Raw genomic sequence first — 18,063 nt, forward strand, 5'->3', positions numbered from 1 at the left:
TCGTGGGGCTGCCCGCACATCATAGCTTCCCGACTCAACAAGAAGCTTCTGTGCTACTGTTCCAGGACGCGGGATCCACAGGCTGTAGCAGTGGACGCTCTGACAGCACCGCAGATTTATTGGTCGGGGTATCTGTTCACAAATTCCTCTAATTCCCAGAGTTCTCAAAAGTATAAGGTGGGAAAAGGGTTCAGGCAATTCAGATTGGCCCCGCAGGGCATGGTATGCAGGGCCTCCTGGAAATATCTGTAGAAGAGCCCTGGCATCTACCACTACGGGAAGATCTTCTTCAACAAGGGCCGTTCGTCTATCCCGACTTACCTCAGCTATGTTTAACGGCATGGAAGTTGAAAGGGAGATTTTAGCTAGGAAAGGGATCCCAGGCAAGGTTGTTTTTACAATGATTCAAGCCAGGAAGGCGGTCACGTCGAAACATTACCATTGCATATGGAAGAAATATGTTTCTTGGTGTGAAGATCGAAAGTGTTCAACTATCGATTTTAATCTAGGACGTTTCTTGCGCTTCCTGCAAGCAGGTGTGGACATGGGCCTTCGTCTGGGTTCTTTTAAGGTACGGATTTCAGCTTTGTCCATTTTCATCCAGAAACATTTGGCTAATATTCCAGAAGTTCAGACTTTCTTGACGGGTGTTCTTCATGTCCAACCACTATTTGTCCCTCCCACAGCGCCATGGGATCTCAACTTTGTTCTGATATTTCTCTAATCGGACTGTTTAAACCACTGCACAAGGTGGATCTGAAGTATCTGACGTGGAAGACTGTCCTGTTACTGGCCCTGGCTTCGGTGAGGGGTGTTTTGGAGTTGGGGGTCTTATCTTGTAAGAGCCCTTACCTGGTGTTTCCTGAGAATCGAGCGGAGCTCAGTACTCGGCAAAGATTCTTGCCTAAGGTGGTATCGGCTTTCCATATCAACCAACCGTTAGTGGTTCTAGTCATCACTGATACAGCTGTTGCTCCGAAAGTCCTTGGATGTGGTTCGTGCACTAAGGATCTATGTCAAAAGGACTGCTAGTCACAGGAAGTCTGACTCGCTTTTTGTTTTATATGATGCCAAAAAAATTGTCTGTCCTGCTTCTAAGCAGTCGATTGCACGCTGGATTAGGCTTGCGATCCAGCTGCCTTATTCTTAAGGCGGCCTTGCCGTTGTCGAAATCTATTCAGGCCCACTCTACTAGGTCGGTGGGTACGTCTTGGGTGGCTTCCCGGGGTGTTTCTGCCTTGCAGGTCTGCAACAAATACATTTGTGAAGTTTTACAAGTTTGATACATTGGCTTCTGAGGACCTTCAGTTTGGTCATTCGGTTTTGCAGGGGTCTCGGCACTCTCCCACCCAGTCTGGAAGCTTTGGGTCTTTCCCATGATACTAAGACCATCCCAGTATCCCCTAGGACATAAGAGAAAATAGGATTTTAATTGCCTACCTGTAAATCCTTTTCTCGTAGTCCGTAGGGGATACTGAGCGCCCACCCGGTGCTTCGTTTCTTCTGCTAGCAGTTGTTCTTGTGTGACTGTTGCTGGTTTAGCTTTTGCTATCCCTGTTTTGCGATTATGGTTGTGTAATGCTGTTTCTCGCTGTGCTTGTGCTGATTCGTTATCTCACCACTTTTATAGTTTCATCCTCTCTCAGTATGTCCGTCTTCTCGGGCACAGTTTTTCTAGACTGAGTCTGTAGGTGGAGGCATAGAGGGGAGGAGCCAGCACACTCTGAAGATTTTTTTAAAGTGCCAAGGCTCCAGTGGACCCATCTCTACCCCATGGTACTAAGACCATCCCAGTATCCCCTACGGACTACGAGAAAAGGATTTACCGGTATGTAATTAAAAATAAGATTTTAAACCTACCAGTAAATCTTTTTCTCCTAGTCCGTAGAGGATGCTGGGGACTCCGTAAGGACCATGGGGATAGACGGGCTCCGCAGGAGACATGGGCACTAAAAAGAACTTTAGATATTGGTGTGCACTGGCTCCTCCCTCTATGCCCCTCCTCCAGACCTCAGTTAGAGAAACTGTGCCCAGAGGAGACGGACAGTGCGAGGAAAGGATTTTTGTCAATCTAAGGGCAAGATTCATACCAGCCCACACCATCCACACCGTATAACATGGAATATACGAACCAGTTAACAGCATGAAACCAAACAGCATCAGTCCGAGACTGATCAAAACTGTAACATAACCCTTAAGTAAGCAAAAACTATATACAAGTCTTGCAGATGTAGTCCGCACCGGGACGGGCGCGCAGCATCCTCTACGGACTAGGAGAAAAAGATTTACCGGTAGGTTTAAAATCTTATTTTCTCTTACGTCCTAGAGGATGCTGGGGACTCCGTAAGGACCATGGGGATTATACCAAAGCTCCAAAACGGGCGGGAGAGTGCGGATGACTCTGCAGCACCGATTGAGCAAACATGAGGTCCTCATCAGCCAGGGTATCAAACTTGTAGAACTTCGCAAAGGTGTTTGAACCCGACCAAGTAGCAGCTCGGCACAGCTGTAAAGCCGAGACACCTCGGGCAGCCGCCCAAGAAGAGCCCACCTTCCTAGTGGAATGGGCCTTTACAGAATTTGGTAACGGCAATCCAGCCGTAGAATGAGCCTGCTGAATCGTGTTACAGATCCAGCGAGCAATAGTCTGCTTCGAAGCAGGAGCGCCAACCTTGTCAGCTGCATACAGGACAAGCAGTGCCTCTGTTTTCCTAACCGGGGCCGTTCTGGCCACATAAATTTTCAATGCCCTGACTACATCAAGGGACTCGGCATCTACCAAGTCCCGAGTAGCCACAGGTACCACAATAGGTTTGTTCATATGAAAAGAAGAAACCACCTTGGGCAAAAATTGAGGACGAGTCCGCAACTCTGCTCTATCCACATGGAAAATCAGATAGGGGCTTTTATGAGACAAAGCCGCCAACTCCGACACTCGCCTTGCCGATGCCAAGGCCAACAACATGACCACTTTCCAAGTGAGATATTTTAATTCCACCGTTTTAAGTGGTTCAAACCAGTGAGACTTAAGGAAACGCAAAACCACGTTAAGGTCCCAGGGTGCCACTGGAGGTACAAAAGGAGGCTGGATATGCAGCACTCCCTTCACAAAAGTCTGGACTTCTGGGAGAGAAGCCAATTCCTTCTGAAAGAAAATGGATAGGGCCGAAATCTGAACCTTAATGGAGCCTAATTTTAGGCCCAAATTCACTCCCGTTTGTAGGAAGTGAAGGAAACGGCCCAAATGGAATTCTTCCGGAGGAGCATTCCTGGACTCACACCAAGATACGTACTTTCTCCATATACGGTGATAATGTTTCGCTGTCACGTCTTTCCTAGCCTTTATCAGAGTAGGAATGACCTCATCCGGAATGCCCTTTTCCGCTAGGATCCGGTGTTCAACCACCATGCCGTCAAATGTAGCCGCGGTAAGTCTTGGAACAGACAGGGCCCCTGCTGTAACAGGTCCTTTCTGAGAGGAAGAGGCCACGGATCTTCTGTGAGCATTCCCTGCAGATCCGGATACCAGGCCCTTCGCGGCCAATCTGGAACAATGAGAATTGCCTGTACTCCTCTTCGTCTTATGATTCTCAATATCTTTGAGATGAGCGGAAGAGGAGGGAACACATAGACCGACTGAAACACCCATGGTGCCACCGCCACTGCCTGAGGGTCCCTCGACCTGGCGTAATACTTCGGTAGTTTCTTGTTAAGGCGTGACGCCATCATGTCTATCTGGGGCAGTCCCCACCGACTTGCAATCTCTGCGAAGACTTCCTGATGAAGTCCCCACTCTCCTGGATGTAGATCGTGTCTGCTGAGGAAGTCTGCTTCCCAGTTGTCCACTCCCGGAATGAAGACTGCTGTCAGGGCGCTTACATGATTTTCCGCCCAGCGAAGAATCCTGGTGGCTTCCGCCATTGCCACTCTGCTCTTTGTTCCGCCTTGGCGGTTTACATGCGCCACTGCGGTGATGTTGTCTGACTGGATCAGAACCGGTAGGTCGCGAAGCAACGGCTCCGCTTGACGAAGGGCGTTGTATATGGCCCTCAACTCCAGGACGTTGATGTGAAGACAAGCCTCTTGGCTTGACCAGAGACCCTGGAAGTTTCTTCCCTGTGTGACTGCACCCCAACCTCGGAGGCTCGCGTCCGTGGTTACCAGAATCCAGTCCTGAATGCCGAACCTGCGACCCTCCAGAAGGTGAGCACTTTGCAGCCACCACAGGAGAGATACCCTGGCCCTGGGGGACAGGGTGATCATATGATGAATCTGTAGATGTGACCCGGACCACTTGTCCAGAAGGTCCCACTGAAAAGTTCTCGCATGGAACCTGCCGAATGGAATGGCCTCGTAAGTGGCCACCATCTTTCCCAGAACTTGAGTGCAGTGATGCACCGACACCCTCGTTGGCTTCAATAGTTCCCTGACCAAAGACATGAGTTCTTGGGCCTTTTCCATCGGAAGATAAACCCTTTTCTGGTCTGTATCCAGAATCATGCCTAAGAAGGGCAAACGAGTCGTTGGAATCAACTGTGACTTCGGAATATTGAGAATCCAGCCGTGCTGTTGCAACACACTCAGGGAGAGTGATACGCTGTCCAGCAACTGTTCTCTCGATCTCGCTTTTATTAGGAGATCGTCCAAGTACGGGATAATTGTGACACCCTGCTTGCGCAGGAGCACCGTCATTTCCGCCATTACCTTGGTGCAATCCTCGGGGCCGCGGAAAGCTCAAACGGCAACATCTGAAATTGGTAATGACAATCCTGTACAGCAAACCTCAGGAACGCCTGATGAGGCGGATATATGGGGACATGAAGGTACGCATCCTTTATGTCCAGGGACACCATATAATCCCCCCTTCCAGGCTGGCGATGACCGCTCTGAGCGACTCCATCTTGAACGTGAACCTTTTTAAGTATAAGTTTAAGGATTTTAAATTCAAAATGGGCCTGACCGAACCGTCCGGTTTCGGGACTACAAACAGGGTTGAGTAATACCCCATCCCCTGCTGCAGCAGGGGGACTTTGACCACCACTTGTTGAAGACACAATTTTTGAATAGCTTCTAACACTATCTCCCTCTCTGGGGGAGAAGCCTGCAGGGCCGATTTGAAAAAACGGCGAGGAGGCACCTCTTCGAATTCCAGCTTGTAACTCTGGGAAACAATTTCTATTGCCCAGGGATCCACCTGTGATTGAACCCAGATGTGGCTGAAGCGGAGCCCCAGCGTCATGCGGTGGATTTTGTAGAGGCCGGGGAGGACTTCTGCTCTTGGGAACTAGCTGTGGCTGGCAGCTTTTTCCCCTTGCCCTTACCTCTGGCAAGAAAGGAAGATCCCCGCACTCTCTCGGCTTTATGCGAACGAAAGGACTGCATCTGATAATGTGGCGTTTTCTTAGGCTGTGAGGAAACATAAGGCAAAAAAGTTGATTTACCTGCCGTAGCCGTGGAAACTAGGTCCGTGAGACCTTCCCCAAATAATTCCTCACCCTTGTAAGGTAAAACCTCCATATGCCTCTTCGAGTCGGCATCGCCCGTCCATTGTCGGGTCCATAGGGCTCGCCTAGCCGAAATCGCTATCGCGTTGGCCCTGGAACCCAGTAGGCCAATGTCTCTCTGAGCATCTCTCATATATAGGACAGCATCTTTAATATGACCCAGGGTCAATAAAATGGTTTCTTTATCCAGCGAATCTATATCAGCAGATAAGGTATCTGTCCACGCCGCTACAGCGCTACAAACCCAAGCCGACGCTATCGCCGGTCTGAGTAAAGTACCAGTATGTGTGTAAATAGACTTCAAGGTAGTCTCCTGCCTGCGATCAGCAGGATCCTTCAGGGATGCCGTATCTTGAGATGGCAGCGCTACCTTTTTGGATAAGCGTGTCAACGCTTTGTCCACCCTTGGGGAGGATTCCCACCGTATCCTGTCCTTAGTCGGGAAAGGATACGCCATAAGAATCCTTTTGGGAATCTGCAGTTTTTTATCTGGAGATTCCCAAGCCTTTTCAAATAATTCGTTCAGCTCATGAGATGGAGGTAAGGTTACCTCAGGTTTCTTTTCTTTAAACATGTGGACCCTCGTGTCAGGGACAGAGGGTTCATCCGTGATATGTAACACCTCTTTTATAGCAATAATCATACAATGAATACTTTTAGCCAATTTTGGCTGCAACTTTGCATCATCGTAGTCGACACTGGAATCAGAATCCGTGTCGGTATCCGTGTCTACTATTTGGGATAGTGGGCGCTTTTGAGACCCAGGAGGTTCCTGTGACATAGAGAAAGGCAGGGCTAAACTCACTGTACCTTCCCTGGACTCAGCTTTGTCCAACCTTTTGTGCAATAAATTCACATTTGCATTTAAAACATTCCACATATCCAACCAGTCAGGTGTCGGCGTTGCCAACGGAGACACCACACTCATTTGCTCCACCTCCTCCCTAGAAGAGCCTTCCGCTTCAGACATGCCGACACATGCGTACAGACACACCACACACTCAGGGAATTCTCTATCTGGAGACAGTTCCCCCACAAGGCCCTTTGGAGAGACAGAGAGAGAGTATGCCAGCACACACCCAGCGCCAATGACCCAGGGAAACAAATTACCCAATAGCGCTTTTTATAATTATATCTATAACACTGCGCCAAATTATGTGCCCCCCCCCCCCCTCTTTCAAACCCTCTGTCACCGTGTTCAGCAGGGGAGAGTCCGGGGAGCCAGCTTCTCAGCGTGTGCTGTGGAGAAAATGGCGCTGGTGAGTGCTGAGGATCAAGCCCCGCCCCCTCAGCGGTGTGCTTCGGTCCCGCTCTATTGATTTGAAAAACTGGCTGGGGTTCTCATATACACCGAGCAAAGTCCATATACATCTTAAAATGCCAGAGAAGAGGTTTAATTGCTGCCCAGGGCACCCCCCCTGCGCCCTGCACCCTTACAGTGCCTGCCATGTGTGTGTTGTGTGGGAGCAATAGCGCGCAGCGTTACCGCTGCGCGTTACCTCAGTGAAGATCCAAAGTCTTCTGCCGCCTTTGAAGTCTTCTTTCTTCATATACTCACCCGGCTTCTATCTTCCGGCTCTGTGAGGACGACGGCGGCGCGGCTCCGGGACGAACTGCAAGGAGAGACCTGCGTTCTGACTTCCTCTGGAGCTAATGGTGTCCAGTAACCTAAGAAGCAGAGCCTAGCATTTAAGTAGATCTGCTTCTCTCCCCTCAGTCCCACGATGCAGGGAGCCTGTTGCCAGCAGGCTCCCTGAAAATAAAAAACCTAACAAAATACTTTCTTTCAGTGAAACTCAGGAGAGCTCCCTGTAATGCACCCAGTCTCCTCTGGGCACAGTATCAAACTGAGGTCTGGAGGAGGGGCATAGAGGGAGGAGCCAGTGCACACCCATATCTAAAGTTCTTTTTAGTGCCCATGTCTCCAGCGGAGTCCGTCTATCCCCATGGTCCTTACGGAGTCCCCAGCATCCTCTAGGACGTAAGAGAAATCCTATTTTAAGATGCATTCATTGTCTGTCTAGTGGAGGCAGGCATTTTGTAGACCCAATGAGTATTTGAGACCATTCTGTCAGTGCATTGATTAGAAACACTCAGTGACGTCACTGGTCCCCAATGAGTTGATCGGCTGCATGGTATACTTTAATACTGGCTCAGTGCTCAAAATGGCTGCTTCCGATGGGTGATGCCAAGATAGTCTCTCTTTACGTAGGCTGTACTGGGACTTGTGAGGTGAAATATTACAGTATTTGGACATCAACTTACAAATGATTTTATGCCTGATTGGATAATTAAGGCAAGGGAATTTTATTGGAACTGGGTGCAAGCCATCTAGCAGAATACATTTTCTTGTAATGGTTTGTGCAATGTGTATGGATAAATCCATCAACTATTAGCGTCTTGTGGCTTGATTGCAAGTTATTTTGTATTTCAGCTGCTGGGCGCATGTGTGTCAAACTGTGGGAAGATATTTCACTTAGAAGTGTGCTCAAGAGACTTTGCAAGTGAAGTTAGCAGCGTTTTAAATAAGGTAAGCCTGCTGCCGCAGAGGCCTTTAGGAGCTCTCCACGCTTCCACATTTCTGTTTGTAAACTTCAAAGAACAATACACATCATATTTTGGAATTGCATAAATGCTGAAGGAAACGGAAAATAAATGTATTTTTGAGAATTATTTCTAAATTAATTTTTTCACTTTATATTAATACATACTGTATTTAGTGAAACGTATGGGTCGTTGCTGTTCTGTGAAGCCTATTAATTTGTTTAGTCATCTGTAGTTCTTAACATATCGCGCAAAGGACAACGAAGGCAACCGTCCAATGCCATAGAGCGCTGTCCCCCAGTGGCCATTTTATAGAACATAGGAGTCTATTTACTAAGCCTTGGATAGAGATAAAGCACCAGCAAATCGGCTCCTAACTGCCATGTCACAGGCTGTGTTTGAAAAATGACAGTTAGGAGCCGATTGGCTGGTACTTTATCTCCAGCGACTTTGGGGTATATTCAGTAAGAGTCAGGTCCATTCCGACATGCAGTTGTCGGAATGGACCCGGCAACCCCTATTCAAAGAGCGGCCGTTCCCTGTGTCCTGTCCTGCCGCTGCTGTCAGCGGCTACCGGGTGCGCTGACAGCAGCGGTGGGGGGAGCAGTGTACGGCGGCGGGCGGGGGAGCAGTGTGCAGCGGCCGGCGGGGGAGCTTCCAGCGGCGGCCGGAGCTGGCAGTGGGAGTGATCTGTGCGGCGGAGGAGGCACTGCAGGTACTATCATCCCCGTAGCCCGCCACACCGCTCCCCGTCTCCCCACCTCAATCCGACTTGTTTTCAAGTCGGATTGAGTTTGTCGGAAAAGGGGGCCAAAACCTGTCAGATTTGGCCCCGTTTGCAACAGCAGCAGGTGGATCGGCTGGTATTCCGCCAATCCACCTGCATTCCGACAGCATTCCGACAAGTCGGGTTTCCTGACTTGTCTGAAAAAATATGCCCCTATTGAATAGGTCGGAACCCCTTCCGACCTATTCCAGTCGGAAAATGCCGTCTTTCCGACAAGACGGCAGTTTCCGACTCTTATTGAAAATAGCCCTTTATCTCCATCTAAGGCTTAGTAAATAGATCCCTTAGGGGTATATGCAATTACCGTTTTTGGATTCAACACAATTCGACAGTCACAAACCCTCCCGCCGGGACCCAAATTCGACATATTCAATAAAAAACGGATTCGACAGTCCCGCTGTCGAAAAATGGACCAATTGATGATAGTGTGCGTCCTGGATTCGACTTCATGGACGGCACAAAAGTGTTCAAAAAACCCTGAAAAAAATTGCTTGGGGTCCCCCCTCCTAAGCATAACCAGCCTCGGGCTCTTTTAGCCGGACCTGGTTGTAAAAATACGGGAAAAAAATTGACAGGGGATCCCACGTATTTTAACAACTAGCACCGGGCTCTGTGTCCGGTCCTGGTGCCAAAAATACGGGGGACAAAAGACGTAGGGGTCCCCCGTATTTTTAACACCAGCACCGGGCTCCACTAGCTAGAGAGATAATGCCACAGCCGGGGGACACTTTTATACCGGTCTCTGTGGCCGTGGCATTAAATCCCCAACTAGTCACCCCTGGCCGGGGTACCCTGGAGGAGTGGGGACCCCTTAAATCAAGGGGTCCCCCCCCCCTTCAGCCACCCAAGGGCCCCCTCTATCCAAGGGCGGCAGATGGGAGGCTGATAGCCAAGTCTCAAAAAAAAGAATATTGTTTTTTGTAGCAGAACTACAAGTCCCAGCAAGCCTCCCCCACAAGCTGGTACTTGGAGAACCACAAGTACCAGCATGCAGGGGGGAAACGGGCCCGCTGGTACCTGTAGTTCTACTGCAAAAAAAATACCCAAATAAAAACAGTACACACACACCGTGATAGTACAACTTTATTACATACATGCACACCGACACACACATACTTACCTATGTTGACACGAGGCTCGGTCCCCTTCTCCACGTAGAATCCACGGGATACCTGTAAATAAAATTATACTCGTAACACTCCAGTGTAGATCGGTCCTCTTCAGAGTTTGTAATCCACGTACTTGGCAAAATAATAAAACGCAAAACACGATCCACGCACTGAAAGGGGTCCCATGCTTACACATGGGACCCCTTTCCCCGACTGCCGGGACCCCCCGTGACTGCTGTCAAAGAGGGTCCCTTCAGCCAATCAGGGAGCGCCACGTCGTGGCACTCTCCTGATTGGCTGTGCGCGTCTGAGCTGTCAGGCGGCGCATAACGCATAGGCGCTCCATTATATTCAATGGTGTGAACTTTGCAGTCAGCGGTTGACCGCGAGTAACCTCAACCGCTGACGCAAAGTTCCCACCATTGGATACAATGGAGCGCCTATGTGCTACATTGTATCTCTAGTGCGCCGCCTGACAGCTGATTGGCTCAAGGGACCCTCTTTGACAGCAGTCACGGGGGGTCCCGGCAGTCGGGGAAAGGGGTCCCATGTGTAAACATGGGACCCCTTTCAGTGCGTGGTCCGTGTTTTGCGTTTTTCTATTTTGCCAAGTACGTGGATTACAAACTCTGAAGAGGACCGATCTACACTGGATTGTTGTGAGTATAATTTTATTTACAGGTACCCCGTGGATTCTATGTGGAGAAGGGGACCGAGCCTCGTGTCAACATAGGTAAGTATGTGTGTATGTCGGTGTGCATGTATGTAATAAAGTTATACTGTCACGGTGTGTGTGTACTGTTTTTATTTGGGTATTTTTTTTGCAGTAGAACTACAGGTACCAGCGGGCCAGTTTCCCCCCCCGCATGCTGGTACTTGTGGTTCTCCAAGTACCAGCTTGTGGGGGAGGCTTGCTGGGACTTGTAGTTCTACAAAAAACAATATTATTTTTTCTGACACTTAGCTATCAGCCTCCCATCCGCCGTCCTTGGATGGGGGGACAGCCTCGGGCTTCACCCCTGGCCCTTGGGTGGCTGGAGGGGGGGGGATCCCTTGATTTAAGGGGTCCCCACTCCTCCAGGGTACCCCGGCCAGGGGTGACTAGTTGGGGATTTAATGCCACGGCCGCAGGGACCGGTATAAAAGTGTCCCCCGGCTGTGGCATTATCTCTCTAGCTAGTGGAGCCCGGTGCTGGTGTTAAAAATACGGGGGACCCCTACGTCTTTTTTGTCCCCCCGTATTTTTGGCACCAGGACCGGACACAGAGCCCGGTGCTGGTTGTTAAAATACGGGGGATCCCCTGTCATTTCCCCCCCCCGTATTTTTACAACCAGGACCGGCTCAAAGAGCCCGAGGCTGGTTATGCTTAGGAGGGGGGACCCCACGCTATTTTTTTCAGGATTTTTAACCCATTCCCACCCCTTCCCACTGAAAAACATGCTCTGATCTCTCCATATTATTTTAGTCAGTAAAAAAAATAAAAAAATATTATTTAAAAAAATCTATTAAATAATACTTGTGGCTCCTAAATAGACAAACCAAGTAGATAATCCCTTCTAATATAAATAGATATGCTATTAGCAATAAAAAAAAAACACAAAAAAACCCATGTTTTTTACATTTTTTATTAGATCACGATAGCAAAATGAGGCGGACTGAAATTGACGAACTGACTGGAAAAGCATTGTTGTCGAATCGACATTCTTCAATTGAATATACTTTTGTCGAAAAGCCACATTTTTACCATTGCAGACATGTCGAATTGCAAAAAGTCGAATCTGAAACGGCAGGTTTTTTGGCGAAAAGTACTGTATTGCATTGTTGAATCCAATTCGACAGCTTTTTTTGTCGAAAATGCCCCGTTTTTCGACATTTGCGGCAATTCGACCGCAATTGCATATAGCCCTTAGTCTGCTATAATACATTTTTTAGTTCATCAAACTGTAAGCAAAGAATATTGTAAATTTTTTTTAAACATTTGTAAGTTTAATTTAGCAACAAGTGTATTGTAAAGCATCAGAGGTTTTATTTTCGTGTTTTATTACCTCATTTTCAAATCAGAGTTTATAGGAAATACATTGCTGCAAATGGATCATAAAGTATCTTATTGTATGGGGGTCATTTGGGGAAACGCAGGAGACAACAATGGAAGGCAGTCTCCTCCGGGCACCAGCCCTGAAGTGGGCACCCTGACTTCCTCCATTGCTCTTGGTTCTGCTTTCTGCACCCTAGAGCAGGAATAAGCATGTGCCACAGTCCTTCCTCTCACATGGTCCCCTCCCAGAGTCCGGCCCCAGCCTAGGGATGTATCTCCAACAAGCAAACCGCAGTAACTTAAATAAAAGGGGCAGGGCACAGGCTGGAGTGCTTGGCCCCTCCCTCTTTTGGCTCTTCCCCCTCACATGCGAGATCTACTGCCTCTGCTGTTGCCTTGGGAGCAGCAAATATAAAAATAGGAGATCCTGATCAGCAGTCAGGTAGTGTTTGGGGTGTTGGTAATTCATTGGGGGAGGAGTGTGTGTGTGTGTGTGTGTGTGTGTGTGTGTGTGTGTGTGTGTATAAGAGAAAGCAGGGGGCAGACTGTGTGTGGGTGCTACCTGGAGTGTTGGAAGTGAATGCAGGGGAGGAGAGTGGGTGCTGCTGGGGTGTTGGCAGTGAAGGTGGGGTGGGGAAGAGATGTAGGGGATGGGTGCTGCTGGGTTTTGGGTGGTATTTTACCTCAGGGCTCCTGTCACGAACCTGGTGGGCATAGAAGAGCTGAGGGGGAAGGGAACAGGTGGAGTAGCCATAAAGGAGATTATGTGCATCCTGACATTGCCCGTGGTAAGCCCACATGGCGGCTGAACTGCGCCCCGCGAAACATTTCAAATGTTTTTTTTGGCTTGGGGTGGGGGGGCAGGGAGGGGTTGGGGGTACCCCCTAGCCCCAATCCCCCTCCTGTTCCGACACCTATGGCCACTACCTATGGTGTGTGGGATATTGGTACAGTGTGGGGCTATTACCTACGGTGTGTAGGGTACTGGAGCTGGTACAGTGTTGGGGCACTACCTGCGGTATTTGGGGTACTGTAACTGGTACAAATTGGGAGGGGTACTGGAGCTGGTACAATGGGAGCACTACCTGTGGTACGTGGGGTACTGCAACTGTTACAATGTTGGGAAATTACCTATGGTGTGTGGGGTACTGTAGCTGGTACAGTGTTGAGGCACTACTTATGGTAGGTGGGTGCACCTCTGGTATGTGAGAGGCACAGAGGATGCTGGGGTCCACTTCATGACCATGGGGTATAGACGGTTCCGCAGGAGCCATGGGCACTCTTAAGACTTTTCAATGGGTGTGAACTGGCTCCTCCCTCTATGCCCCTCCTCCGACCTCCGTTTAGAAATGTGCCCAGGCAGACTGGATGCACTCTAGGGGAGCTCTACTGAGCTTCTCTGAAAAGACTTATGTTAGGTTTTTTGTTTTCAGGGAGAACTGCTGGCAACAGTCTCCCTGCTTTGTGGGACTGAGGGGACAGAAGTAGGAACCAACTTCCTGAAGAGTTTCATGGCTCTGCTTCTGGCTGACAGGACACCATTAGCTCCTGAAGGGAACTGAACGCTAGCCGTGTCTAGATGCTCACTCCCACTGCACGCCGTCACCCCCCTCACAGAGCCAGAAGACAGATGAGTAGAAGAAGACAGATCTTCTATCAAGAAAAGTGACGGCTGAGGTACAGCGCGGCTGGCGGGAGCGCATCGCGCCATTGCTGCCCACACACACAGGCACTGCAGGGAGCGCGGGGGGGGCGCGCCCTGGGCAGCAAAAACACCTCTATAAACTGGCAAAAAGGGGGCATAAGATGCCCAGGCACAGCCCTACCCCCACCAGTATAAATATTATGAAAAGTTTCTGAGGTAAAAAGGGCGGAGCTTCTTCCTCAGGCAGCCAGCACACTGCTCAGTGCCATTTTCTCTCTCCTCAGGCTGCAGACACATCGCTGGTTCTCCTTCACTTCTGACTACAAGTATCAGGGTGCAAAACGGGGAGGCACAAGCGAATTTGGTGCTTTACAAGTGTGTTTTACTGTGTAAAAAGCGCTGCATGTCAGTGGGCATTCAGTGTTCACAGGCATTAGATACTGGCGCTGGGGTTGTGAACTGGCTGCTCCTAAACTGTGTCCCTTTGACAGATTTTACTGTGGGTCTGTCCGCTATAAGTCCCAGTGTGTCTGTGTGTGTGTGTTGTACACGTGTGTAAGACATGTCAGAGGCAGGGAGTTCCTCCCCGGAGGAAACCATTTTAGGGACACAGAAGTGTAATGTGGTGGCGCTGCCATCACACCAAGAGCCTGCATGGGTGAAAGAAATACGTGATAGTATGCATCATATCAATAGGAGATTAGATAAGTCTGAATCTCATGCTGAGTGCTGGAGAAAATCTGTGGAGGATGTGATTTTTCAGGGCTCTGTTCTTCCATCCGCAGGCGACCCCTCTGGGTCACATAAGAGACCATTTGCGAATATTGTGAATACTGATACCGACACGGACACTGATTCTTAAGTCAACGATAGTGACTCTAGAGAAATAGATCATAAATTGGCAAAAAATATACAATATATGATTGTATCTATAAGGGAAGTGCTGGAAGTCACGGAAGCCACCCCTGTACCTCAGGAGAAGGCTTATTTCTATAAAGAAAAGAAATCCAAGGTCACCGTCCCTCCTTCCCACGAGCTTAATACACTCTTTGAAGGGATGTGGGTGAATCCCGAAAATAAATTTCGTATTCCCAGGAGAATTCAGATAGCTTATCCTTTCCCGGTGGAGGACAGAAAAAAATGAGTCACCCCCTGTGTTAGACAGTGCACTGTCCAGGTTGACAAAGAAGGTAATTCTCCCTGCACCTGGCACGGCTTCACTAAAAGAGCCGGCAGACCGAAAGATGGAAACTACATTGAAATACATTTATGTAGCCAATGGTACGCTGCTCAGACCCACAATTTCTTGCGCGTGGGTGAGTCGCACTATTGAAAAATGGTCAGAAAGCGTGTCATCAGAAATTGACACGATTGATAAAGATGAGATACTCCTTAAGTTAGGGAATATCAAAGATGCTGACGCATACATGCTAGAAGCGATGAAAGATATTGGACTCTTGACTTCACAAGCTGCTACCATGGCAGTATCGGCTCGGCGGGCGTTGTGGATTCGCCAGTGGAACGCGGATGCAGATTCCAAAAGAAATATGGAGGCTCTTCCATATAAAGGTGAGGCCTTATTTGGCGATGGACTGGATGCGTTAGTCTCGGCGGCTACCGCAGATAAGTCGACATTTTTGCCCTATGCGCCTGCACCGGCAAAAAAGACATATCACCCGCACATGCAGTCCTTTCAGACCAATAAATACAAAAAAGCGAGAGGTTCCCCCTTCTTTGCGGGAAGGGGAAAGAAGTCCACAGCAGCTTCAGGTTCCCAGGAGCAGAAGTCTACCCCTACTTCTGCCAAATCTTCAGCATGACGCTGGGGCTCCTTTGCGGGAGGCCGCTCGGGTGGGGGCACGTCTCAAACTGTTCAGCAAAGGTTGGATTCTGTCTGACCTGGATCCCTGGGTGTTGCAAATAGTGTCCCAGGGATACAAGCTGGAGTTTCAAGACGTTCCCCCATACCGATTTTTCAAATCGACCTTGCCAGCTTCTCTTCCAGAAAGGGAAGCAGTAACAGCGGCAATCCAAAAATTGTCAGGATCAGGTCATAGTCCTGGTACCTTTGTCACAACAAGGGGAGGGATTTTATTCAAGGCTGTTTGTAGTTCTGAAGCCAGACGGCTCGGTCAGACCGATCCTAAACCTGAAAAATCTGCATCTCTACTTGAAACGATTCATGTTCAAAATGGAATCACTGAGGGCAGTGATTTCCAGTCTGGAGGAGGGGGACTACATGGTGTCTGTAGACATAAAAGATGCTTACCTGCATGTTCCCATTTATCCTCCTCACCATGCTTATCTGAGATTCGCGGTTCAGGATTGCCATTACCAATTCCAGACGTTACCTTTCGGTCTCTCCACGGCGCCGAGGGTATTCACCAAGGTGATGGCGGAGATGATGGTTCTCCTGTGTCAAAAAGGAGTCAATATAATTTCTCTGACGTCCTAAGTGGATGCTGGGGACTCCGTCAGGACCATGGGGATTAGCGGCTCCGCAGGAGACAGGGCACAAAAGTAAAAGCTTTAGGATCAGGTGGTGTGCACTGGCTCCTCCCCCTATGACCCTCCTCCAAGCCTCAGTTAGATTTTTGTGCCCGGCCGAGAAGGGTGCAATCTAGGTGGCTCTCCTAAATAGCTGCTTAGAGTAAAAGTTTGTTAGGTTTTTTATTTTCAGTGAGTCCTGCTGGCAACAGGCTCACTGCTACGAGGGACTTAGGGGAGAGAAGTGAACTCACCTGCGTGCAGGATGGATTGGCTTCTTAGGCTACTGGACACCATTAGCTCCAGAGGGAGTCGGAACACAGGTCTCACCCTGGGGTTCGTCCCGGAGCCGCGCCGCCGACCCCCCTTGCAGATGCCAAAAAGTGAAGGTCCAGAAACGGCGGCAGAAGACTCTTCAGTCTTCATAAGGTAGCGCACAGCACTGCAGCTGTGCGCCATTGTTGTCAGCACACTTCATAGCAGCGGTCACTGAGGGTGCAGGGCGCTGGGGGGGGGCGCCCTGGGCAGCAATGATAGTACCTTATTCTGGCTAAAAATACATCACATATAGCCCCTGGGGGCTATATGGATGTATTTAACCCCTGCCAGGTCTCAGAAAAACGGGAGAAGCAGCCCGCCGAAAAGGGGGCGGGGCCTATTCTCCTCAGCACACAGCGCCATTTTCCCTCACAGAAATGCTGGTGGGAAGGCTCCCAGGCTCTCCCCTGCACTGCACTACAGAAACAGGGTTAAAACAGAGAGGGGGGGCACTTATTTGGCGATATGTATATATATATTTCTCTATCGTCCTAGTGGATGCTGGGGTTCCTGAAAGGACCATGGGGAATAGCGGCTCCGCAGGAGACAGGGCACAAAAAGTAAAGCTTTAGGATCAGGTGGTGTGCACTGGCTCCTCCCCCTATGACCCTCCTCCAAGCCTCAGTTAGATTTTTGTGCCCGGCCGAGAAGGGTGCAATCTAGGTGGCTCTCCTAAAGAGCTGCTTAGAAAAGTTTAGCTTAGGTTTTTTATTTTACAGTGAGTCCTGCTGGCAACAGGATCACTGCAACGAGGGACTTAGGGGAGAAGAAGTGAACTCACCTGCGTGCAGGATGGATTGGCTTCTTGGCTACTGGACATTAGCTCCAGAGGGACGATCACAGGTACAGCCTGGATGGTCACCGGAGCCTCGCCGCCGGCCCCCTTGCAGATGCTGAAACGAGAAGAGGTCCAGAATCGGCGGCAGAAGACTCCTCAGTCTTCTAAAGGTAGCGCACAGCACTGCAGCTGTGCGCCATTTTCCTCTCAGCACACTTCACACGGCAGTCACTGAGGGTGCAGGGCGCTGGGAGGGGGGCGCCCTGGGAGGCAAATGAAAACCTAATTTGGCTAAAAATACCTCACATATAGCCTCCGGGGGCTATATGGAGATATTTAACCCCTGCCAGAATCCGTTAAGAGCGGGAGACGAGGCCGCCGAAAAAGGGGCGGGGCCTATCTCCTCAGCACACAGCGCCATTTTCCCTCACAGAAAGGCTGGAGGGAAGGCTCCCAGGCTCTCCCCTGCACTGCACTACAGAAACAGGGTTAAAACAGAGAGGGGGGGCACTAATTTGGCGTTAGAAATATATAAAAAAGATGCTATAAGGGAAAACACTTACATAAGGTTGTCCCTATATAATTATAGCGTTTTTGGTGTGTGCTGGCAAACTCTCCCTCTGTCTCTCCAAAGGGCTAGTAGGTCCTGTCCTCTATCAGAGCATTCCCTGTGTGTGTGCTGTGTGTCGGTACGTGTGTGTCGACATGTATGAGGACGATGTTGGTGAGGAGGCGGAGCAATTGCCTGTAATGGTGATGTCACTCTCTAGGGAGTCGACACCGGAATGGATGGCTTATTTAGGGAATTACGTGATAATGTCAACACGCGGCAAGGTCGGTTGACGACATGAGACG

At 49.5% G+C, this 18,063-nt stretch overlaps 1 protein-coding gene across 2 annotated transcripts in view; it reads left to right on the forward strand.

Moving 5' to 3' along the window:
• Positions 1 to 18,063, forward strand: part of STAM (signal transducing adaptor molecule) — a 198,402-nt gene that overhangs the window by 76,991 nt on the left and 103,348 nt on the right. For both annotated transcript variants that reach the window (XM_063921537.1, XM_063921536.1), the window contains exon 4: positions 7,939 to 8,034. In XM_063921537.1, coding sequence (XP_063777607.1) covers positions 7,939 to 8,034 — 96 coding nt within the window. The remainder of the gene's footprint in view (positions 1 to 7,938; positions 8,035 to 18,063) is intronic.

This window comes from Pseudophryne corroboree, chromosome 5, assembly GCF_028390025.1.
Source record: "Pseudophryne corroboree isolate aPseCor3 chromosome 5, aPseCor3.hap2, whole genome shotgun sequence".
NCBI lineage: Eukaryota > Metazoa > Chordata > Amphibia > Anura > Myobatrachidae > Pseudophryne > Pseudophryne corroboree.